Raw genomic sequence first — 24484 nt, forward strand, 5'->3', positions numbered from 1 at the left:
AGGTGAATATGGTAGGTGTTTCTTTTCCTGCTCTGTCTTTTGTTTCAAGGGATTTCCTTCATTTACTTGAGTTGTTTGATTTATTTTTACCCTTTTGGATTTGTTGCACGTGTTGGGCACGTGTCCTGTTCGCTGTAGGAGGGAAATGAGTTGGGAACTTATTTGTCCGGATGTGCTTGGCGTTTGAGAGGGGATTTTTCTCTCTCTTTGGTTTAATTAGAATCAGGAGCTGATTTACTTGGTCTTTGGGGTTTGTGTTATTAATCGAATGAATTTGCAAATGCGCTATACATGAATCAACTTCGTTATAAAAAAAAAAAAAAAAGGACACATAAATTTCGCCTTAGGCGGTTAGATCCCTCCGGCGGACGGTCACATTCGGCCCCTGCTTGGCGCTGGTGAAATGATCCACCAGAGCCAGATGGCCTTTCTCGTCCTCTCCGTGTCGATCGGCCAACTCCATGTCGAACAGGAACATCAACCGCGCGATGGTCAGGCGCATTTCCATGAATGCCATGCCCTTGCCAATGCATCCGCGGGGCCCGATACTGAACGGGCAGAATGCTCTCCGCGCAGTCTCCACAGCATCCTTGCTGCTCTCCCACTTCTCATCGGCGGTGACGCACGTTGCGCCCTCGATCCATCTCTCGGGCACATACGCCTCAGGTTCGCGGTAGTACTGCGGCTGGCGGTGGATGGAGTAGGTCGGGGTCCCACAGTCCGTGCCAGCGGGTAAAAAGGCCCCGTCCACGACGGCGCCGCCCTCCATCACCTCGCGCGGAATGGCCCCCGGCACGGCAGGTGCCAAGCGCAGCGCTTCGTCAATGCAGGCTTTCAGGTAAACGAGCTCGTTCAATTTGCCGCCGGTGACGATCTCCTCGACCGAGGTGAAGGCCTCCCGGACCTCCTTTTTCAGGAGCGCCATGGCGCGCGGGTTGCGGACCAGGTAGAAGATGGTTGCCGCGAGCGTGGTGGACGTGGTGTCGCTGCCTGCGATCATGAGCACGTTGGCCTCGCCCCAGAGCTCGGGCGTCGTGAGACCCTTGCCCGTCTCGGGGTCTTTGGCGTTGAGCAGGTAGTAGAAGAAGTCTTTCTTGGAGTCGTGGCCGGCCTGAGTACGCTCCTGGGCTCGCTTGTTGGCCTCTACGCGCGAGTTCATGATGAAGTTCCACCGGTCGTTGGTCAGTCTGTGAATGACGATTTGGTCCAAGTGCCAGGTATCAAGGGGCATCCACAGGCCGCACTGGGTTGATATTTGTCAGAAAAAAAACAAGGGGCTTCTATTTCTCAGCGAAACTCGGGGACTCACCACATAGTGACGGTTGGCTGCGCGATCAACAAGCTGGATCATCTTCCTGCGGCCGCTGGACACCAACATATCGAAACTCTTCCCGAAGCACAGTTCGCCCATGACGTCGTACGTGAGGTAACTGAACCAATCGCCCATGTTCTGGACGGCGGTCTTCTGTGCCTCCGCCTTGTTACCGTCCGCCTGCTGCTCGGACAGAGCCGTGCACAGCTGCCGAACATGCAGCAACATGACATCCTCCATGCTCTTGAGAGCCTGGTCGGAGAAAGCCTGGCTCAGCACCCGTCTCTTCCGGCCATGGACCGTCTTGTCGATCGCATTGTGCGTGTTGTACACGCCCTTGATGGCAGTGAAGCCATTGTAGAAATCGGCCTTCTTCAGCCTCTTGCCATGGCCGTAGATATCATGCAGGCCCTGCGCGGAGTTGATGGAGACAAAGTTCGGCGCAACACGGACATGCGACCCATACTGCTGATGCAGATTGTGAAGCCATAGATGCCGGTCCCCCTTCAGGCCATGATACAACTGCACCCAGGGAGTTATGGACGCAAGGACCGGGCCGTTAAATTTCCGAAGAGGATGCAAGAAGCGGTTGTAGATGACATATGCAAAAGACTAGTAGTTAAGCGGCCGTAAGCAACTCTGATGACGTACATGTAACAATTCCACCACCAATACACAACACAAGAGAGAAAAAGAGAAAGGTAGGATATGGAACGCACCAACACACCCAGCAAAGCAGACACCCCCACCACAACCCCCTCAATCGACAACGTCTTCCAAACCTCCTGGACGAGCATATTGCAACCCCAGGAACTAACTAGTAGAATGTAGACCTTCCGTATCCGGAACGGTAGCCGATACAAGCCGAGTCCAGCCGAACACCGGTTCCCCCCGCTGACGTTCCTGGCAAAGAAGGAGCAATATTGGAGCTTGGTAATAGGACCAGGGTCACTGGTAGAGCAAGTAATTTGGTCTCTTTTTCTTTGGGACTAACTCAGGATACCATTTCCATTCTACTTGCCTCGTATATATACCTCTCTCTGGGCTCGGTTAGAAACGGACCTTATGTTTTGGTTACAAAGAATGAAAGAGGGTGTCATACGTATGTCAGCTCTTGGAAGAATGTCTGGGTTTCAGGCTTCGTTACCGTGGTCTTAGGTTATTTTTAGTTAGAGGGAGATGTGGATGGAAGGTTATTGTAGATTGGGTTGTCGGCAAATTGCTCTCTACGTGGCGTTGGCTGGATATGAGTGTAGCTTATATGTATGGATATGTGATTTTTTGTTATTATTTGGGCTTATCTGGATGTACATAGGATGCTGTATCTGGTATCTAATTGATAGCCTGGTGTCGGACCTGAAACCGGAGCAATGATATTCTCGAGGACCGCTTCTATCCGAGTGCCCTATAGTCCCACATGCTACTGACTGCTTGTCTTCACACCGATAGATGGTAGATAGTGGGTACCGGGTCAGCTGTGAGCCCTAATTCCCCATTCACATGTAGGTAAGCTGTGAGGTCCCGCGATAAATTCGGGGCGTATATTTCCTGGCAATCCAGATGGTCCCCAAAAGGTAATGCGTAGATAGCTAGCTGTAAGCTGACTGTGTTTGTGTAACGTCCAAGCAGCCCTTGAGCAACCATCAAAACCCACGTCCCAATCTAGGAGTAGCCATGTAAGCCGCCGTCGAGAATCCATTGCTCGTTGTCGTCTTTATCATCCTGGACTCGTCGCCATGTCTGTTGCCGCTCTTTTTGCGGTCTCGCTTCGACCGGTTTGCCGTCGGGACCCTTCCAGACAGGTCGCATCAACCCACCGGCCGCAAGAAGAGGATTCCGACTGAAGGCTTCACCGCGGCGTGACTTCGTAGAATCATCTGCCGGCTCAATAGCCTCCGACTCGGGCTCGGGCTCTTCTTCCGCAGGGGATCCTGGATCAGCAGGGCTAGCTCCAGCAGACTGGTACACACGAGTGACTCTCCCGCCCTTGATATCCAGACTCATGATGGTCCTCTTCTTCTCCCATTCCGGACGGGCTTTTTCTTCCATCTCGCGCAATATCTGCTGCTGCTTCTTCAAGGCGAGAGCCCGCTGCGCGGGACTCATCCACAGCGTCGACGCAACATTAGGAGTCTCGAAGTCCGCCGCCTCATCCACAACACGCGTCCGCTTGGCATTCTGCGCCTGGAACTGAAGCAATTTGTCCCGGTGAGCCATGGCAGCGTTCAATTTGCTGGAAGATGCCGAAGGCGAGGGGCCCTGCCCCGGTCCGCCCTCGCGGTGATGGCTCTCGTTATGCGCGCGCATCTTCTCCTGGCCTCGTTCTGCCCGCAGTTCTCGGATCATGCTCTGCACTTCCTCGTTCGATAGCAGGGGTGTGCCGCAGAATGAACACGGCTGGAGGCCCTCCAGGGAGCAGATGATCTTGCCGCAGTTGAGACAGTTCGGGGCGGGGTCGAAAAGAGGGTGGATCGCAGCGAAGCAGGAGCATTTCCGGGATTCGTTGCCCAGGGTTGGGTTCGTGGATACTTCTAGTGCGGCGATTGCGGCGGTTAGATCGGAGATGTTGGTCGTTGTTAGGGAGTTCTTAGACTGGCTCGTAGAGGTGTTGTTACTGTGTCGTGTAGAGGAGGACTTCGCGGCCTTGGATTTAACGTTCGGTAGTAAGTCCGAGAGCATAGGCCCCGAAGCAGAGGGCGGTGGTTTGCTCGAGCTTTGTTTCGGGACAGGCGAGTGAGCGCGCGACGAAGCAGCAGATGAGTCCTCGACCGATAGATACGGCGATCGTGAAGCGCCCGTATCTTGTTTGGCTCTAGGCGCCGGCGCCATGTAATCCTCCTCTAGATCTGCCTTCTTGTATCCGCCTGTGACATCGCCGAAGTTATCGGGCCGACGCGGGGGCCCGGCGCTGTGTAGCGGTGGTTTCGACTTCTTACCCTTCTTTTGCCCCGCTCCTGGATTCCTGGAGCTTGTTGCTGTCGGTGTGGATGAGGGTGCATTGGAAGCTGCTGGTCGTTGAGGCGCGGGGTCTCGTCGCGAACTGAAAGCGGATATAAATTCGAAGGCTGCGGGGGAGTCACCCAAGAGGTTTTTGAGATGATCGGCACCCTCTTCTTTCGGTAGACTGGCGGCGTAAGTGATGATCTGCGTGAGTGATTCTTTGTCTAGTGGGAGGATTTGCGATATGCGGGAAACGCCCCAGGAGATGAGGCTGGGGTCGGTCATGGTTGGGAAGAGGAATTAGATGAATGACGGATTTGTAGAGTACTATATGTGGGAGGAGGGAGGATGGTGGATACAGCCCTCTATGGGGGACTTCGATGTAGCCGGTGGGGAGTGGAGGAGCTATGGAGTCATGTTTGATAAAGAGAGTCGCCTGAAATATCAGGCAGGACATACCGGCTCAATATATGGATTCGTCTAAAACGCGATATTTTTACTAGTTTCTATTATGTATGTTGCTAGGAAGATGAAACCAATAAACCCTGTGAAGATAGCCATATCCATTGAGATAAAAGCAAAATTCTCGTACTACCTATCAACCTTAACCTATTGTACATATACACCGGCATGATCATCTATCTCTGAAACACAAGACGAAAGCAAAGAAACGGTGCTTATTCAGCAAAACCATAACAAATGAAAGAACTGAATAGAAGGAATATAATGTCGAGATGTCCCAGACTTTTCGACCAATAAGAGCAAGTCCTGTTGACGCCTTTGATGCCGAGTATTTACGTCAGATCGTTAAAAAGGAGACTATGTCCAAAGCCTCGTCTCCGATGCAGACAAATCTGTATGCTCATGAGAAGCAACACAGAAGTACTGCAGAAGCTATAATTAAGGAGAGATGAAAAAGAAACTATGCGTTGTCGCCATTCGGTTCGCTTTTTATATCGCCGTCACCAGCGGCTGCAGCGTCCGCGGCTGCCGCCATGTCAGGCGTCACACCATTCTTGAGTTTGCTACTGGGAGCCGGTGGCGGCTTTTTCCCTGAAAGCTTTTTAGGAGCACCGAGTTTCTTTTTCTTCGTTATAGTTGGCGGAGTGTCGTCATCTAATGGACGTTTGGGCGGCGCAGAAGTAGGGGTACTGCTACCATTTTCCATGGGCGTTTTGTTTCGATTGACTTGTCGGCCAGATAGGCCGAGACATCGGTCCAAGTGCTGTGCCACTCGCGTCACAACAAAGTACCTTGGGCAATTAGGGCACTTGACTGTCGGAAATGATACTTTCTCTGGAGCCGCTTGCTTAAAGGAGCTATCCGGCGTTGTAGGCGGGCTGGACGCTGGCGTATTTGAAGTGTTGGTCTGTTTCTTCTTCTTGGGATTCAGTTTGTCCGTAGCAAACGGATTCCCATGAACATCATGCCCTGGTTTGCTGATCATTGGTTGCTTTTGACAATATTCTCGATATGGATCCGGAGGGGGCCGGGCTCCCAGCCCAGTCACAGGATAAAGTAGACGTGGCAATCGGCAGTCGGGGCAGATTATTTCTTTGGTAGTATTAAGTGGGTTTCCCTTGAGATAAACCTTCCCATCTTCAAAAATGGCACCATCAGTCTCAACGCGGATGTCCTTGAGTTCTTCAAAATCTTCGCCCGGTTTTAACGCAGTGGGCTTGGCACCTGCTTCTTCTCGGCGCCTTCCTGCTTCTTCTTCGGCTTTCTGCCTAGCAATTGTGACAGCAGAGCGCATTCGAGCGATCTTTTCATCCCGATGGACTTTTGACACTATGTCATGGATAATGTTATAGAACGTGTTGTTGAGAATATCACATGTCTAGTTGGTTTTGTCAGTGCCTTGGCCTTGGATATGCCTGGCTTATTACTGTAGCCAGCTAGAGGACGGTACAAGACCAAGTAAGGATACGTACCAGCTTCGCAATAGTTCCCGAAGGAAAGGAACTTTCCTGGTCTGTTCCGTTTGATTCGCCCATTTTCAGGATACCTATGTTGCAGATATGAGGTCAGAAACCGGACCGCAATATAACCAGTGTGGGGATATGATGTATCAACATGCGAAATGGTTGAGTGAAGCACAGGGGTTTGCAAACATGGTGGGCGTCTAGCTAGAGGGCCAAGCGCCAAGGAACACAACTTCTAAAACACTCTTTCATCGGGGAATCACAATGGAAACATATCAGATAGCTTGAATGGGACACCAGTGTTTGCTGCCAGTGATAAGTTGGGACAATAGGCGTAGATCGCTGGCTTTATGGAACGCACCTCAATTGCGAACTAGGTTTCGTTGTCCAAGACAATTGTTCAAGAAGGTCGCGTAGCAGTTCCGATATCTCTTGGACTGATTAAAACAGCTCCATGTACTGTTGGGTATTATATCACGACGAATATCAACTCGTGGCAGGGCGATCGCGCAGAGGCAAAAGAAAGTCGAGGTCGCAAGATATTCCTTACTGACCGGATTGAGCGGAGTGTACAAGGGGCGTCACAACAGAATCAATCGAATTCTAGCGATCAAAAGAGTAACACAGGGAGGAAGCAGCTAATGGGATCCATCTGCCAGTTCGATAGTATATAGGTTTCTCAGCCTGGGGCGGGTAACACTCCACGGTAGGGAGTCAGTGAATGACCAACACAGCTCACAGGGAGGACCCACTTACCTGCTTTACATTAGACAGGTGGTATATATATAAGACGAGAGGAATGATATGGAAGGTTCAGAATATTGATAGCATGCGAAAGTACTCCGCAATCTAGTCCAAGGTATCCTTGGTGTGGAGTGGAGAGGACAAGAGGCTTCTGCGCTGGCCTTTCACTTGCCTTCTCCGACCGGCCCATCTTATCTTATCTCATCTCCGCGTTCTCTCTTTCGCTGTTTTCGTCCATCAAGCGGACCGTACAACTTTCCCCTCTTCGACTGCAACGCCAGGTAGTTTTTCTTATGATTCACAGAAGTGATCTACGCGCAGAAACGACTGAGTATTTTACAGTATAGCGCGTATCTGCGCACTCCTTCATCTACCATGGCATACCAGTTCTTCGCAAAGGCGCATCAGTCGAAAGCGCCGACCTCTCCGCCACTCTCCCCTCCTCCCTCTTCTTCCTCCAACAACAGACACCCCAAACCTCCTATACACCCTCCATCGCTGGTTCTCCCTCATCCAGGGACCTCTACCAGTATCGCAGACAGGGTCAAACCGCCTACAGGCAAAGACTCATCTTTCCATCCCCCCGCATACCCCCATCCCATCGCACCCAGTTACAAAACCCCGCACCCTCATGTTACCATCGAATCCGTGAGCACCGCTCACATACCCTCTCTCATCCGGATCACGGGCTTGCTGCTCCCAATACGCTACCCAAACTCCTTCTACACCGCGACCATCACAGACCCCGTGATCGCGTCGGTGTCACGCGTGGCCATCTACCATGATCACCCGGGAGCCGCGGCGCCAGCCTCCACATCATACGCTCCCACATCCGCGTCCCCGCTAGGAACAAGCACGGGGACAGACAAAGTGATCGGAGGAATCAGGTGTCGTCTAGAGCGGCTTCCTCCCACCACCGCAGAACTTCTCCAAACCCAGTCGAAGCCCCATTCGCAGGAGCCGACAAATCTCTACATCCAGACCCTGCATCTGCTTTCCCCGTATCGCGGCTGCGGTATTGCGGCGTCGCTTCTTAACTCATTACTCTTCTCCTCTGGCCCTTCGTCTTTGTCTTCTGGCGCGCGCTCTACTTACCAGGTCTCGGAACTAGTGAAACACTACAATGTGCGCACTGTCACGGCACACGTGCATGAAGCCAATGAGGAAGGCCTGAAATGGTACATCGCGCGCGGCTTCCAGGTGGAGGAGGGCGTTGTTGAGAATTACTATCGGCGGTTGAAGCCGTCCGGGGCACGGATTGTCAAGCTCGTTCTGCAATGGAAGGACGATGCCAGTGACAAGGCCGCGGGAGCTGATGTCCACTCTGCGTCTAGCCAGTCGGGAGAAGATAGCAGGAAGAGCCCAGAAGAGGATGATGATTGGGAGAAGGTCGAAGCCGAAGACGGAGAAGACAATGAGGATCACGGTGTACAAACATTCACCGACTCTAAGATCCTTGAGATTGATGATGGCGTGAACAGGAAACGGAAGGCCGACGATGAACCTCAGCGAGCATGATCTTGCTATTCACTTGTTGAGTTTGCGGTTTGGAATGGAGTTTGCTTGTCTGTTTGTTATTCTCTCTGCTCACCTATTTAGGATACCCTTCAACTGCTGCATCTCATAGATGTACAGATCTTTCATTATTTGCTTGCCTACTTAGAATTGTATACATTGCATATATATTGTTCTTAGAATTGATTATCAAGAGACATAGAGCCGTGATTAGAGACAGAACACGTATATTCAAAGCTGCTTTGTAATCAATGATTCATGCGCAATTATGTTCAAGGGTATAGAACTGTACAGGTTGGGAGTTGCCTCCAAACCACAAACAATCATTAGGGCATTGACAATAGGGGTGATCTACAATCGCACAGCAATTCAGACATATAGAGCGAGTACAACCCAGTGATCAGACATTGTAGTTCTCAGCATGCAGGAAGATCTCGTCTTTAGACGCGTCCGTTATGACTTGCTGCTGAAGCTGAGCAACGGCGTTCGAAACTTCAACTCTCATACTAGGAGGCCCACAGACAAAGACGCAGGTACGACGACCGAACGTGCGAGAGTAGTCTTTGAGCACCTGCGGGATATTGGGACGGGCGTAATCAATGCGCCAGCCATTCCTCTGCAGCGGGACGGTGCCGACCCGGGTGGTCAGTTTGGGAAACGCTGTTGACGAGGGAGGAAAGCCGAAGTGAAATGGAGTATCTGCTGGGCTCTTTTGGGGCGAATAATACGGCGCCTGTTGATAGTTATTGTCCATTGAGGGGCTGTTGTAGTGTCTACTGGTATTGATGTGCGGGAGGGTGTGTGCCTGGGGGAGCGCAGTAATGGCATCTTCATTCTCGCGTCGAAGCTCCTTTTCAATCTCCGGGTCCCCGGCTGCTTCTTCACGGATGTATGCCGAGTTTCGCTTATCCATCCCCTCTAGCGTGTTGTACATTTTGTCTCTGAGCATTTCCTCGTAGAATTGGTTTTGGGCCAGTTGCTCCTGGCCGTTTGGCCCTAGTCCAGTGAGGAAGAAATGACAGTGGACTGTGTTTGGAGGCGCAAAGTCCCTGCATATTCTCAGTTCCTCTCTGAACCAGTCGATTGTTTCGGGGTTCCTGAATGCCCAGATGACCCGCACTGACTTGGTTACTGCTTTTCGGTCCCGCATCTTCTTAATCAAGTCCAACAGGTGGCTGGCAGTTGCAGTTATGCCGCTTCCACCAGCGAAGAAGACTACGTCATCAAAAGCAGCCATGTCTCTTTTCATCCCTCCGTAGGGGCCCTCCAAGAATGCCGTCCAGGTCTTGTAAGGACCATACTCAAAGGTCTTGAGGAACACATTACGAGTAAAACCTCCGAAGGGACGGAAAACGAGAGCTAGGTCACGATAATTCTCACCATACTCGGAAGGAAAATCGCCGCTACACAGTGACGAAATCGTAAAGGGATGACGTTCGAAAAGTGAGATGCCCGGCATACGGAGATAGACAAATTGGCCTGGTTTCCATTTCATCTGAGTCGCGACCGTGACTTTGATAGCATTCTGTGGGAGTATCGTCACTGCGCATTCTTCACCGATCAAGAAGGACAGCCGTAGGGGGTTACTCCAATTCACATAAAACAATCTGACACCGTAGGAAAGTATCCAGATTGCAACCGTAGCCCAAAGATAGTCCCAGGATGCCAAGAAGTTCTTGCTGTGCCAGAATATCATGGCAAGAAAGACGACTGAAAGGGGAAGGTGCGCAAGCTTGAAAAGCTCATACATCCTGGCTCTGAGTATCGGCATTGAATGCAGGCATAGGACTATAAGAGGCGCCAGTGCCGCCCAGCCGGTGCCGTAGATATAGATGTTCCGGGGAAAGTATTGCTGGTAGTACATCAAATTCTTGCTTTCCCAGATAGGTGTGACGTAGAATGGGACCATATGGATCAGGCTTAGAAATAGACAGAGGTAGCCCGCCCAACGGTGAAGAACATTCAACCTCTCATGGCTAATGCCAGTTAAAAAGCTGATGAAGTTGGCACGGGTACTGAGCAAAATGATCCATGGAATCATAGCCACGGCAATCATGCCTGCACGGATCGCCAAAGGAGGAGATCCGATAGAAATTGAGGAGTAATAGAGCGGTTGTGGCACAAAACAATAGAGAGTGACGAATATTAGGGCCGCAAAAATAATAGAGGATGCTCCCAGCGATGGAAAACCAATTCGTAGTTTGCCTATACGTAGCACTGGAATAGGCCTATAGAAAACCCATCGTACGAAAGCAATAGTGTTGTTTAATGGGGCAACGGTGGAAATCGACGATTGCTGTTTCGTGGTATTGGTACTGGGCAAGGGGCCACGAGCTGGAAAGAAGTGCGCGGTGGAGCTATCGGTGGCAGCACTTGACAACTCATATTCTTCCTGGGGAGAAGTGACATATGGCGATTCCCCAGCAGTATCCTCTTTGTGTAATGCGATCCTGATTTTGTCACCCCAAAGGTGATAGAACCGTATAATCGTTGAGAATGCGAGTAGAATCACAGAGAAGTAAACCCAGCCAAGCCCATATTTTCCTGCTTGAGGCCAGGCATCTCGTTGCATTTCAGCAATTTCTGCTGGAGTGGTGGACGCAACAATGGGGATATCAATCCGCTTCACCAGGGAAGCTATTGAATGCCATCCTGGCAGCATGGTGCCTTGTCTTTCTGTAATATTACTGGCAGTTGCTCCTGCTTGAAAGTATCGAAGCAGCACCTGGCGTGATACAGAGAGGGCTGTAAGAGGTCAAAATCCGATTCACCATACTATATCCTTCCGGCTCACCTTCGTATCAAATATGACAAAGCACCAGACAGCATTCAACACCGCATCTGTTGGTTTGGGTCTTAACGCAGCATACGGGTACCGTAAGCTGTGTAGTAAATTGGAGATGATCGACGTGGGAGGGAGGGTCTAGATAGGGGACAGCGAGGGAGAGGAGATCAGGAAAGAACATCGATCATGACTAGTAAACCTTACCAGCATGTTGCCGGCTACCGATTTTTTCCCTGAGTTCACTGCATTCGTTCATCAGTTATTGGATCCTGCATCAGCCATGCGGGGATAATGGCATGAACGTTGTAGCCGATCGTCGAGTTGATTCCGACCATTAAGCATGGTGGATAGAGGTAAGAAGAGCAAGCGGCATGGTTGCCCTAGCTTCTCGCATAAAGTCCATCACAATTCTTGGCCAATGATCGTCCCCGAATAATGTGCTGCTCTGCAGTGTGTTTGTACGCTAATGCACGGATTTTGCTTCTCGTCACCTACAACAACCCAACAGCACTGCTGATTGGATGGGAGCCCTTAAGGCCGGCGGCAAAGCAGGCGCTGTCACTCGATGAGAGCGTCACGCTTGACGGCGGCCGCCGACAGGTTTGTCGACATCTATCTCGCTTAAGAGCAGTATCCTACTGCTTCTACAGAGTATGTCGTTTATTTACAGGAAACGCGGGATTAGGGCTTGTGGTCGCTCCCGCCACCCATGTCAATTCAATCAACCTTCCGATACTGCCGCTAATTGTTAATCCCATTATCACGGATAAATAAATGCAGTAAATACTGGATCTGGGTGTATGATTCCCCGGAGTACATATTCTGTGGTTAATATAATGCATCAGATATATTGCCAAGCTGGGTACATTCAATGTCGAGGTGTCCCCGGTGCCAACGAATCCCACAGTCCCAACACCATTCCTGCTGGCATAAGATACCTGCCAGAGAAAGCGTCAGTAATTCTGATATCAAATATGCCTCATTCCATAAGTGATACACGTACATGTCATATGCTTGCACCCTCCTGACCTCTCTGTGGCCACATTACAACCAGGGCAAGGTCTTGCCGTCTCAACAATTGTCCGCATACTCATGGCCGCTTGACTAGACCAATTCTCTGGGCATTGCCTCGGTGCATTGGCTTCAGGAAACATTTGATAACCTGTCTGAAATTCATTACGTGCCTCGAAATCATCACTTCTATGGTTGATATATTCTTCATACTCCGAGCATGTTAAACCATCATGCCAGACAGTATGTCGATGTATGAAGCATGTCCGTGTCCCACACGAGCCGCAAACGACAATTGGGTCTTCTAAGCCACCGGCATGTAATTGCCCATATCCGCAACCTTGCCTGACGCAAGTAACGAACTCAGCGTCCTCTTCTAACATTTGCCGAGTGCGTAAGTAGTCATAGGCTTCGAAGGTCTCTTTGCTAGCCCACCGCTGGACTTCGTCATCTGATAGTTGCTCATGGCAGAGAGGACAGGTCAGAGAGCCCAGACTCAAGGAAAAGAACTGTATTTCCAAACTCCGGCGAAGACAGGTTTTGCATATGTGCATCTCGGGTACAGTTGAGTGGTTGCAGCCAGCTGCAATCGGTGATTCTGGGTATGAGTCATTCTTAAGATATCTGAAGCAGACAGTGCATTTCAGACGGGTTTGGTCTGGGGTACTCCCGCCGCTTCTAGAAGTATTGCTCGACGGAGATTGGACTGGCTCCTTGCGGAGTAAAGAAAGAACCGCATCGGCTGTTACCGCATCGCTCCAGCAGTGTTCGGTCTCGTCTGGCCATATTATCTTGGACCTGGCCCTCCTCGGAACATAGTCATCCCTCGGCGAATCGTTTTCACTGTGTCCAAACACTGCGCTGCGATTTCGATAGTGACTGTAATATTGTCCACCTAGTGGGTGTTGTGAGGAAGACGGAGATCCTTCGTTGGATATATCTGCTGCAAAAGGTGCGTTCATATTTCCTTCCAAGAGTATTGTGAAGCCTTCAGTTGCCTTCGTGCATAGTTGTCCTCATAGTTTTGATGTCAGGCATAGAATGTAGGTATAGAAAATCCGCGACAGAGCTCAACTATAGTGACATGTTTTCCGACAATGCAAGGTATACCAAAAGTTGAATTGCTTTCCCAGTGAGCATACTCAGGATGCTATGCATATCGCGATTTGGACGCCTGTTGAATAATAATCTCAGGCCAGATTGACCAAAACATGACAACGAGCCAAGGAAATGCCGCCATCCGCTGAATACGAGATCCAGATACCCAGAATAGGTCATTTTCTTCAGGTCTGCAGCAGAGTTCTGCAATCATTGATGAATAGACCATAAGACTATCCGAGATAGGCGGACTGAGACAGCCCAGCTCTTGTGCAAGAGCCAAATCTGGAAATAATATGCAAGATGCATCATTTGTGCTAGAGGTATACGTCCGAGAATAGACACAAACATTCCGATCAACGCAGAACACGATACTTAGTATTGCCTACGTAGGACTAGGAACCTTATTGTCCTTGCTTGGCTCGTAACAAATGGTGCAATCACGAGCAAAATAACTTTACGACTGTTATGCGCCAGTTAAAAGCCCCCAAACTGAGCATCGCCGTAAGGCCCTACCATAGTGCAGCATATATGACATCGTGTTGCTTTCAAATTTGTCTTCCGCCCTCTTCGCTCGGACCAGATAAGGACTCTTGTTCGGAAACTAACGCGATCGACGACATCTCGTGTTTATATATAGATCAGGCGGCGATCCTTTGAACATAATTCCGAAACGTTCAATTAAACTGGCTACATACAAGCAAAACAGCTATCAAATCGCCTCTCGTCACGGGTATGGCTTCTGGTTTTAGGAAATGAGGTGCTTCTTTTGCATCTTAGACCTGAAAAAAGACGCGGATGCCCTTTCGTCAGTTTCCTAATATGTATTACCATGTCGTGATGGTCGACTGTAAGGCAGAGATGTGATTGCGTTACTTGTTCATTTCATTAGGAACGCGCGATGTGAACTGGTCTTCATCCATAGTAGCCTGGAGCAACACCGGCTCTGCTCCTTGGTCATACAATCTGACTTGTGAGGGGTGTTTCTACTATACCTTTCGCAATAGACTAATCTCCATTAGCAGAAGAGCAACCCCTCACATATTGCGCAGAAAGCGTCGGGTATATATCCAACTAAATGAATTAGTAGGTTATGCTAGCAGCTAGTAGTAGTAGCGTAAATGTGAGTGTTGGTGGCTAAATACTCCGCAGGGTTATTGGCTTGCGCAGCATTCACCGCCTATAATATCGAAACTATTCTGCCGCCGAAAAATAAGTTGCAGCTTCTTTCCAACGACCAACAAGAACGACCAGATCGGGAAATCCAATTATTCCCCTCATTATACAATCTTCCCTATCAGCTGGTTGAATCCGCCCGTGGATTATTCTCATTTGAAAATGGCTCCAGCCGCAGCTGCAGCTGCGCAACCGACCACGTCTCTTACTCTGCCCCCCTCACAGTTCGCGCGGCTTCAACCTCACGCTTACCTTCTTGCCCACTTATCACCTCCCCCATCGAGTCACCAACCATCTATCCGAGCCAATGGCCGTGCCACTTCACAGTTCCGTGTTACGTCTGCCAATACGGGCTCCTTGACCCATACGAATGGCAGTGCCGTAGTGAGACTCGGCGATACCACTGCCGTATGCGGTGTTCGCGCGGAAATCCTGCACACAGAAGACATTGCATCGTGGAGCGTATCCCGACCACCACCAGCATCATCATCATCATCATCATCCACTCCAGCAAACAAGCGCCGCAAGCTAACGGATCCTACGGCCAAGCCAAGCGAAACGCCCGACGACAATAATGAAGAAGACAACGATGAATCACACATTCAAGACTTCAACCTTTTAGTGCCTAACCTCTCCCTGAGCACCGGGTGCGCGCCAGGCTTTATCCCAGGCGCACCTCCCTCGGCATTGGCACAGTCGCTGTCCCACCAAATCCTCACATTGTTGCACAGCACACGACTGGTCCGTGCGGAGGACCTACGAATTTGGTATCAACCGCCGAATCTGGGGCCTGAGGAACTAGAACGTCACAATGAAAGCGAACAGATGGATGTAGATGCACCCCAGGGAGAAGCTGGCGCCGAGAAAAACAGGGAGATTAAGGCTTTCTGGGTGCTTTATATTGATGTTATGATTGTTTCGCTGGCTGGTAATCCCTTTGATGCTGCTTGGGCGGCTGTCCTTGCCGCGCTGCGGGATACCAAGTTGCCCCGGGCGTGGTGGGATGTTGATAACGAAATGGTGGTGTGTTCGGACGCTATCTCGGAGTCGCGCAAGCTGTCTTTGCAGGGACTGCCTGTCTCGAGCTCCTTCGCTGTTTTCGAGGCTGATGCGGCTTCTGGGTGGAGAGCTGAGGTCATTCCAGATGCTGAAGAGGAGAGGGAGCTTGATGACAGCTCTAGGAAGGGAAACCAACGGAGGTGGATCCTGGCCGATCCCGACGGTTACGAGGAAGGGCTGAGCCAGGAGAGAGTCTGTGTCGTAGTTGACAAAGAGCAGGGCGGGAAAGGGAAGACTGTTGTTGTGAAACTGGAAAAGAATGGCGGATGGGCTGCGGACGCCAAAGAGCTGAAGGCTCTAGTAGACATATCCGCGCAAAGATGGGAAGATATAAAACAAATTCTTGAGCAGTGCTAGAACTACCATGTGATTAAAACAAATAGTGAAGGTTACGGTTAATGATACCAATTGAAAGATTCGTGTTCATGTATGTCTTTCTTTATGATTACAGCTGCCGATCTAAACAGGCAGGTAAATAAGACCCCACCGAACTTGGTAGGTCTAGTTGTGTTTTCACTGCCAAGGTAAAAATACATTGATATTCGTTGGTACTCATTTAGCGGGCGAAGAAGCTGCTCCGGCTTTCCTGGGACTCCTGCGGCGTCGTTTTGTAGGAGGCTCATCCTCTCGCTCTGTGTTGCCAACAAAAGACCAATTCTCGTCATCAACAGTGGATTTGACATCCTCGGCCGGGCTTTTTGGCTGATCAGCCTCACCAGTCCTGGTCTTATGGGGAATGTACAACGAAATCGTGAACAATTCCATGTTCTTTTTATTGGCTCCTTTCGAAGATTTCTCTGGTTCTTCAGGCCGGTCCCCCTTAACCTCGGCTGAGCTTTTCTCCTTATCAGGTCCCTTAGAGGACACCTCTGATTTTCGGCTTTTGTTGATATCTCCTGACAGGATGCGGCGGAAGAAACCAGCGTTCGCAGCAGGAGCTTCCTCCGGCTTCTCCTGCTTTTCCTCGGCATCGCCCTCTTCCTCTTCAGCGTCAGAAAATTCCCGCATCTCTTCGAGGTCGCCCTTGATGAGAGCAGTTCCCCATAAGGAAATCAAGACTCCGGGAACCAGGTAGAGAAGAGCAGGCTGGGGATGATCGAAGCATTGCATAACAATGAGCGTTACAAGTGTCCCAACGATGTAGCCTACCATGCTGGCTTTGAAGTATGTCTTTGGGAAAGCCCGAGCATCGTGATAAGGTGGTTCAAGGGTTGATCGAGTGGGAGCGACTGATGATGCCCAGAAGCGCTCTCCCCATCCCCCGGTTGCAGATTGGTATACGGGCTTAACAATCTCTTGTGTCTTGCCTTCAGCTTGAGCTTTCTGCAGCCCCTTTCTCTTGTAATAGAGATACAGATCAAAACGCAGCGCCAATCCAATCATCATCCCCGGAATAATGATGTCACCCAAACCTATCATGACCAAAGAGACGGCGTCTGGGGGTGAGTCGGGTGCTGCCGGGCGAGGGAAGACGAGCTTGATTGGAACATCCAGACCCTTTGCAACAGTTACCATCAATGGGGTGAAGTAAACGAAGTAGATGTCGTAAAAGAATAACGAGCTCAGAATGAGCGATCCGGTGAGAAAACTAGACGGCGACATAAATTGTAGAGTACCGTAGCAGAAGCTAAACCCCAGAAAATTAGTTAACCACCAAGGCTTCGTAACGAAAGTAAAATAGCCGATCGCAGGCAAAGCCAGGCCCACGCTAAATAGATCCAGAAGGCCAACCGAGCATTCAGTCTTGATAATGCGACGCAGAAGAATCCTGAGTTTGGCCCGTTGGTATAACAAGTTACGACAGGTCCAAAGAAGGTTGAGAACTGGCCCTGGTAACTGGATAGAGCCAAAGATACCTGGGAGTGGAGAGTTCCGTGCCTCCAACGTTTCTGAAGTAGTCGAACCTTCTTGTACAACTTTGAAAACACGATCCGATTGCTTGACCTTCCAGATTTTGCCAGCTTTGCTATATTTCCGAGGAAATACAAAGGACCTGAGCACCGCAAGGCTGTCTTTCACGAAAGCTGTGGCAAAGAAGAGACCCATTTGTGAGAAATAGAAACCCAATATCTTATTCAGTTTGTCGGCTCCCATCCATTTCATCACGAGGTACAAGCCTCCAAGTGTGAGTCCAGCAGTCAAAGGGAATATTATAGCATCACTGGGCGCAAGGCCTTCAACCCTTCGATCGTCGCTCTCTTCTTCCTCATCTTCGTCTTCATCATCCGATTCATCATCGTCTGCATTTTGGGATTTTTTGGGCGGTTCGGCTGCGGAAGACGGTCGCGAGAGTGAGGCGTGTGAAGCAATGTAGATAGGAAACAAAACTGAAACGACTAGATGTGCGTATGTCGGCAAAAGAGGCTTCACGGCTGTGAACTGGTAGATCGCCTGGCCCAAGAATTCAGCGAATGGGCTAACCTCTGTCATATCGACTTTTGAGGAGCTAATCGCAAAATGTACAATAAAATGCGATGTAAAGCCCTTTTAGCGGTGATCCAAGTTAGTAGGGTGTGCTGTCCAATGTCGGGTTTATTTAATCCATGGCTGAAGAAGGTTGTTTACTGAGGAAAGAACGGGGACATTAACAGATTGCATCACATGGAGCCCTGCAGCTCACTCATAAATGCCAAGCCGGAGACTTCACTCCCCCGCCCGCAGCTTGTGCGTATCTTTCACTCCCATCTTTGCAGGTACAGCTGATTTTCAATTACAATATCAACTATGGCGACTGACGTGGCTTTTGATACGAGCATGGTAATCAGAGCTGCCTAATCTAAAATCTTGTTACATTTCGCTAATTTCACATAGGGCTCGTTCACGGTAGAGCTTTATAATTCGCATGCACCAAAGGTCAGTATATCATCTGCGCTGCGATCGCAAACACGGAGTTTAGTTTGGGGCTGACTCCTGTGTTACTTATAGACTTGTAAGAACTTTGCGACACTCGCGCAAAGGGGATACTACAACAATGTCATCTTCCACCGCATCATTCCCAACTTCATGGTCCAGACAGGTGATCCCACCGGCACTGGCAGGGGAGGAAGCTCCATCTACGGCGAGAAGTTCGAGGACGAGATTCGTGCAGACCTTAAACACACCGGTGCTGGCATCTTAAGCATGGCAAACAGTGGACCAAATACAAACGGCAGCCAATTCTTCATAACCCTTGCCCCAACGCCGTGGCTAGATGGCAAGCACACAATCTTTGGCAGGGTCAAGAGCGGGATGAGAGTGATTCAGCGCATGGGACTTGTTAAGACAAATGGAGAAGATAGACCGGTGGATGAGGTCAAGATCCTTCGTGCTAGGGTCGTTGAGGAAGGCGAAGAGTGAGATGGAGATTGGACTAAGATATCGATGGCATCTCGAACAACCGGGAGGTTGAGGTCCAAAACGATATCATTCCAGTCATCCATCCCTAGCAGACGAGTCCTTGAAGTTACTCGCTTGCTCTCAAGTAGAGGTTCAAGATTAAGACAACCTCAGCCACCTCCCTTTGGGAACACAGCTAACGTATGCTTTGGACCAATATTTGCATCCTAGTGTACATGCCGAGTTGGGAGAACCTGAAGAGGCCACTGCACTTATCGACCTCAATTTGCGTTACTGTTGACAACAGCAGAGTTTTATAAACTACGAAGGAGATAGAATAATGGAATGTATCACTACAAAACGAACTGCTTCTATCAAATGTTACCATCTAGAGCAGCAGATACAGAGTGATTGGAGTCCTATCTACCACTCCCATAGACATGACCAGTGAAGGCATGTCTGAAAAGGCGTACTGCCACGGTTGAAATAGTAGTACGCCTGTGCAAAGCACTGAGAGTGGTGTGTAAAGAGAAGAAACTTCGTGCGCTGGAGAATCGAGTCTTAAGTGGTTCGCGAAATGAGCTAACTATTTTAGGTATAGTACTTTCTTCGCCAGCCTCAAACAGGGAGCTAGACTAGCTACAGCATCATACCCAGCGACAGCTATGCCAAAAAATATTGCTAAGATCAAACATAACATGTGGCTTCATTATAAATTGTATCTTTAACCCAGACTGCGAGCTCAATCCCTCGATTGAAGTCCGACTGCTTTCAAGATACATCCGAGATACAGAACAAGTACGGACTACCGCCATACAGACAAGGCTAAAACAAGGGTATAAGGTGATATTAACACAAATTCCATAGCTTGTATTGATCAGCCCTGTAGCCACTGGCATAAATCTCGTAACCGACGAGTTAATAACAACAATATCTCCTTTATAATTACAAGCGATATCGTCGGTCATTGAACGAGCGGAGCTCCTTTCATCACGTGATATACTAGCGGGCCTAATTATTTCTGCGTGTGTCCTTGCTCTTCTTTTTTTCTTCTCCCGAGAACCCCCTCACTTCTTGCACGGATGGTTGTCGCGCCACCACCAATGGGCTGGAAGGTCCTTTCGAAGAGGGGTTCTACAGCTTGTCACCCGACGTGATGATAGTCGGAGTTGTCCATTGTAACTGCAGCACTTAAGTTTTCTCTTCAGCTTTTTTTTAGCTACACAGGCCGTCATGGAGCCGCTTGCAGAAACGCCATGGGATGTAACAATCTCTGGCACCGGACTGGCCCAGTCCCTCTTAGCACTGTGAGTATAACTTTGTGTCTCAAAGGTTCGTCGAATATCACAGATGACTAATTGCTTGTAGGGCCCTATCGCGGTCAGGCAAGAAGGTACTCCATGTTGATCAGAACTCATATTATGGAGCTTCTGAGGCAGCTTTCAGTCTCCAAGAGGCACAGGAGTGGGCTTCTAAGGTGAATGGGGGTGAGTGGTCTTCTTGACGAAGGCAATGCAACCTTCTAACCATGGTTGATAAGCTAGAACCTGAGCATTACCCATTTGAGGATGCGACGGTATATCTTCCTGAAGGAACTCCCCAATTGCCGCCACGGTCCTATACACTCACCTTGTCTCCACACCTGATTTATTCCAAGTCGCGACTGCTACCTACCCTTGTGGCTTCTAAGGTATACCGGCAACTAGAGTTTCAGGCTGTAGGGAGCTGGTGGATACACAAAACTCTGCCCGACTCGAGCGGTACTGATGGTACTGCTAGCAGTTCGGTTTTGTATAGGGTGCCAGGTAGTCGCGAAGACGTCTTCGCAGATGACGTAATAAGCGTCAAGTCGAAAAGAACCTTGATGAGGTTTCTTCGCCATATTGGCAAGCCTCCGCAGGATGGCGATTCGGAAGCTGAGGAAGAAGATCTGGCTACGTCTCTTCCGGAATATTTGGCATCCAAGTTCCAAGTGCCCGCTGAGCTCCATGAGCCTCTGCTGTCCCTTTCGCTATCACAGGCTTCTCCCGGCCAAACATCTGCCGAGTATGCAGTGCCTCGAATCAAGAGGCATCTTGCTTCTATTGGCGTATATGGTCCCGGGTTTGGAAGTCTGCTGGCAAAATGGGGTGGTGGTTCTGAAATTGCTCAAGTTGGGTGCCGTGCCCTCGCAGTGGGAGGCGGGGTATACGTGTTGAATGCTGGGGTTGAATCAATCTCCAATCTGCATCAGTCTGAGAATGGTGATGACATGCGTGTTCAGTTGCATCTGTCCAACGATGAGACAATTAAGACCAAGCTAGTGGTTGGTTCTAACTGGGATCTTCCTGGACAAGAGCGTCCCGCTTGTGATAAAGTGGCACGGTCCATCACCGTTGTCTCGTCCCCCCTTGAGAGTCTATTCCCTGTCACGGCAGAAGGTGGGCCAATTCCCGCCGGAGCAGTCGTGGTATTCCCGGGAAGCTCTTTTGATCAGTCAGATGATCTACCGCCAGTTTATCTCTTGGTGCATTCAAGCGAAACTGGCGAGTGTCCGTCAGGCCAATGTGAGTACAACCTCCCCTCCACATCAACCCAATAGCTCAAATGATGCACCTTTTTAAAATACTTATCTACATTGCCTGTAATTGCATTGATGAAAATTTATCAATCTGATCTTGAGCTTGTTTCTTCATTGTTATATGCACAATTACCGTTTGCGACCATTCGCTAACTGTGGTGTGTTAGGTGTCGTCTATGGCAGTGTGAACATTGCTGGTGCTCAAGGCCAGTCATTGATTGAGGATGCTGTGCACAGACTTCTTCAATCCAATGCAGAACCAGATGCGAAGGTCTTGTGGTCTCTGCGTTACACGCAATTGGGCCTAACTAGCAATGGTGCCAGTGGACGCTCATTTAAGTTGGAAGACCCCTCACCCAATATCCTATGCTTTCCACCCCCTAGTCTGGACCTTGCTTTCGATGATGCATTGATCGACCGGGTGAAGGACGCGTGGAAGTTAGTTATGGGGGATGAAGCCAATGAGCAAGAGTTTATGAACTTTGAGGACCGGGAGCATGCCGATGATGAGGACTGATTCATCGTAGCCATAGATAGATAGACAAGCATGAATGAAATATATGTGGTACCTAACCAACTATTGTTTCCGAGACTTTTATACACTGTCGACGCTAGGTCTATCTTTTGCGGGAATGTAAAGCGAGCCTGCTTGCACTATACCCTAATATTCTGGAAGTTCTTGCAAAGTGCTAGACCCTGCATAACTCAAACACTAATTAATCCAATGGAGTACACATCAAACCCTTCGAAATATTACCCATCAATCAAACCCCCGAAGCCTAATCCCCCTCCCCGACAGCCAACAGGCCGCGTGAACAAAAGCTTCGGATAGCCAGGAATCGATACGTATCACCCATCCCCAGACCTCATACCACCACCAAGACACAACATTACGAAAGCACCCAATCCACCCCCCAGTACGACATATAGCAACCCTATCAAAACGCACTGATTCCCAAAGACACCCCCGCATTTCGATTCCACACACGTAATCGCACACCAAAAACAAAGATACTTGAAACGCGGAGGCCGTTTCAGCGCCCCACCTTCACAATGTGACAAAAGTCAATCCAATTGTCACCCTGCCAAGTGTGCCAAGTGCCAAATACTAAGTAATGTTTTCTCTGTTAGGTGCTGGTTTGATATTGCAAAGGGTTCCACTGAAACATGGATAACGTAACATGAAAGCGTTTTTTTGCATTCTGGGTAGGGTGGTTTTTGCAAATGGGGGTTTTTCCTTGTTTTGGGTGATGATGGGGTAGGGCGTGTTTTGTGAAGGGTTGGGTATTTGTGTACTTGGAAGTTATGTGTGTGCACTAGGACTGATGTGGTTACTTTTCTATCGACCTACAAAGGTACCTGGGGATACTCAGGCGGAAGGATAATGGTGTCCATGTTTGAATGTTGTTGATTCAAGTAGCGTAGGGAGGAAAAAGGGCAGACATCACGAAGTGCGGCGATCCTCTTTCCATGGTAACTGAATACCAGCTCCGAGAGGGACGTCACTTGTTATCGCCAGACCCATTTTCGACATTCCTGATGATGCGAGGAGCAATGACATATTTAGATTAACCTTTTCGGGATTACATCGGTGGCTTGATATATGGAATCCAGGTAAGGATTGTTGAGCTCTCGGACGAGTCAGCTATCAAAATCTCCCCGTGTGTCCATGCTTGAGGCGGCCATAAGTATGCAGGGGATAGATATGGGGAGCCCATGATAACTGACGTTTAGGGGACTATGTTTTGTTATCGAGTAGACTAATGGATTTCCATTGATATTGATAGAGTGCTAGCAACTAAGCACGCACAAGCGTCTTCCCTTGCGGACTTAGCGTTGCAATGGGCTGCCACAGGTTCACGATGATTATACGGCCAAACCCGAAGTAAATTGGGCAACGGAACCGGACTATTGAGTAAATCCTCCGGGCCGTGCTTTCATCTATCTGTTCCATAGCACCGTAGATCGGTTGTGTCGAAGGGTCTCACTTTGATGGTAAGAACGTTCTAGAAAACTCAGAGATCTGCGTATAGGTGGATAATCTCCTATCTACGCCAATATATGTCATCCTTGGCTGTTGAGCACGCGGCCATGACTGCAGATATCGTCCCGCGACGCGTAAATCAAACAGGCTGTGTCCACGGTGCTCAGGAGAGAACCGTAACTAGTCCAGGGCCAGCATTGAATCCAGGACCTAAATGGAACTAGAAAAATATCATAATCCACAGTTGCGATGACGGGATAGCACCTCATTTAACGCACCCACGCTAACGCGTCTACGGTGGAACTATACGGTCAAGCTCAACGCATTGTTTGGATTGAGTTCTGTGGTGAAAAGCTTCAAGCATAGTCCAAGTGGGTAAAACCCACTTCGAGAGTGGAATCACTGTGTTGTTCAGGAGCTCATGGAAGCTATACATACTCTGCGGAGGCTTGATGTGAGTTGGTCTCCCAAGTTGCCACGGAGGCTCCGGGCTTGATACATTGTAGATCCAAAGTTCAAGGCTGAGGGCCCGGGTTTGAGACCGTTCTTCTTGCAGAAATGATATACTGGCGGAAGTCCGGACCAAACTCCGCCGAACAGAGGTTCAGCATGGGCAGGAAAGGTCGGACCGCAAACTCAGGTTTACGTGGTTGAAGGACCCTTGATAGCAGGTGCGCTTGAACTTTGTACCCCATAGGTGAGAACGGGACCTGAGCGGACGTCTATCATATCCCGTAGCGGAATAGGACCCTTTTTTTTCACAGTGGGTTTGTTTGGCGGGCTTGTCGTGGACAAGGAAAAATGGGTCGTCCCCGTAACGTATCCAGTGGAACGGTCAATGGGGACGAAAGAAACAGGGAAAGCGCCGTCGACCGACGGAGGATGTTGATCAGGGGGGCTGGGATTTTAATATTCGTTTCCGTTCGAGAATCGAGTATAGACTTACTGACGTAAACCAGTGCAATGCTAGTCTACTTTGTGGGACGGTATGCATGGCATGTGCACATCTTACTCATAGATGTGACAAAGGGTCTGCGGTCCTACATGGGCAGAATTGTAC

At 49.6% G+C, this 24484-nt stretch overlaps 9 protein-coding genes across 9 annotated transcripts; 4 read left to right on the forward strand and 5 right to left on the reverse strand.

The window, feature by feature from the left end:
- Nucleotides 1-343: 343 nt before the first annotated feature.
- ANOM_010818 (cytochrome P450) lies at nt 344-2109 on the reverse strand (the record flags this gene model as incomplete). Its single annotated transcript, XM_015556074.1, has 3 exons — nt 344-1243; nt 1310-1924; nt 2032-2109. The coding sequence occupies 3 exons, from the start codon at nt 2107-2109 to the stop codon at nt 344-346; spliced, it is 1593 nt and encodes a 530-aa protein (XP_015402801.1).
- An 865-nt stretch (nt 2110-2974) lies between these two features.
- On the reverse strand, nt 2975-4537 carry ANOM_010819 (C2HC5 finger protein; the record flags this gene model as incomplete). Its single annotated transcript, XM_015556075.1, has 1 exon — nt 2975-4537. One exon carries the CDS (start codon nt 4535-4537, stop codon nt 2975-2977), a length of 1563 nt encoding a protein of 520 aa, XP_015402800.1.
- Nucleotides 4538-5174: 637 nt separating this feature from the next.
- On the reverse strand, nt 5175-6262 carry ANOM_010820 (SGF11 family protein; the record flags this gene model as incomplete). Its single annotated transcript, XM_015556076.1, has 2 exons — nt 5175-6092; nt 6187-6262. Coding segments are annotated over 2 exons (987 nt in total), but the record flags the coding sequence as incomplete, so codon positions are not given.
- Nucleotides 6263-7296: 1034 nt separating this feature from the next.
- ANOM_010821 (putative GNAT family acetyltransferase) lies at nt 7297-8439 on the forward strand (the record flags this gene model as incomplete). The annotated part of the gene is made up of 1 exon (XM_015556077.1): nt 7297-8439. One exon carries the CDS (start codon nt 7297-7299, stop codon nt 8437-8439), a length of 1143 nt encoding a protein of 380 aa, XP_015402803.1.
- Nucleotides 8440-8836: 397 nt separating this feature from the next.
- Nucleotides 8837-11098, reverse strand: ANOM_010822 (putative metalloreductase transmembrane component; the record flags this gene model as incomplete). The annotated part of the gene is made up of 1 exon (XM_015556078.1): nt 8837-11098. The coding sequence occupies one exon, from the start codon at nt 11096-11098 to the stop codon at nt 8837-8839; it is 2262 nt and encodes a 753-aa protein (XP_015402804.1).
- Nucleotides 11099-14668: 3570 nt separating this feature from the next.
- ANOM_010823 (3' exoribonuclease family protein) lies at nt 14669-15922 on the forward strand (the record flags this gene model as incomplete). Its single annotated transcript, XM_015556079.1, has 1 exon — nt 14669-15922. The coding sequence occupies one exon, from the start codon at nt 14669-14671 to the stop codon at nt 15920-15922; it is 1254 nt and encodes a 417-aa protein (XP_015402805.1).
- A 195-nt stretch (nt 15923-16117) lies between these two features.
- On the reverse strand, nt 16118-17995 carry ANOM_010824 (aspartic endopeptidase; the record flags this gene model as incomplete). The annotated part of the gene is made up of 1 exon (XM_015556080.1): nt 16118-17995. The coding sequence occupies one exon, from the start codon at nt 17993-17995 to the stop codon at nt 16118-16120; it is 1878 nt and encodes a 625-aa protein (XP_015402806.1).
- A 294-nt stretch (nt 17996-18289) lies between these two features.
- Nucleotides 18290-18901, forward strand: cyp1 (putative peptidyl prolyl cis-trans isomerase (CypC); the record flags this gene model as incomplete). Its single annotated transcript, XM_015556081.1, has 3 exons — nt 18290-18322; nt 18377-18418; nt 18491-18901. The coding sequence occupies 3 exons, from the start codon at nt 18290-18292 to the stop codon at nt 18899-18901; spliced, it is 486 nt and encodes a 161-aa protein (XP_015402807.1).
- A 1069-nt stretch (nt 18902-19970) lies between these two features.
- Nucleotides 19971-21957, forward strand: ANOM_010826 (putative Rab geranylgeranyl transferase escort protein; the record flags this gene model as incomplete). Its single annotated transcript, XM_015556082.1, has 4 exons — nt 19971-20187; nt 20249-20367; nt 20425-21426; nt 21608-21957. Coding segments are annotated over 4 exons (1596 nt in total), but the record flags the coding sequence as incomplete, so codon positions are not given.
- Nucleotides 21958-24484: the final 2527 nt, after the last annotated feature.

The sequence above is a fragment of the Aspergillus nomiae genome (assembly GCF_001204775.2).
Source record: "Aspergillus nomiae NRRL 13137 chromosome Unknown contig00400, whole genome shotgun sequence".
Taxonomy (NCBI): domain Eukaryota; kingdom Fungi; phylum Ascomycota; class Eurotiomycetes; order Eurotiales; family Aspergillaceae; genus Aspergillus; species Aspergillus nomiae.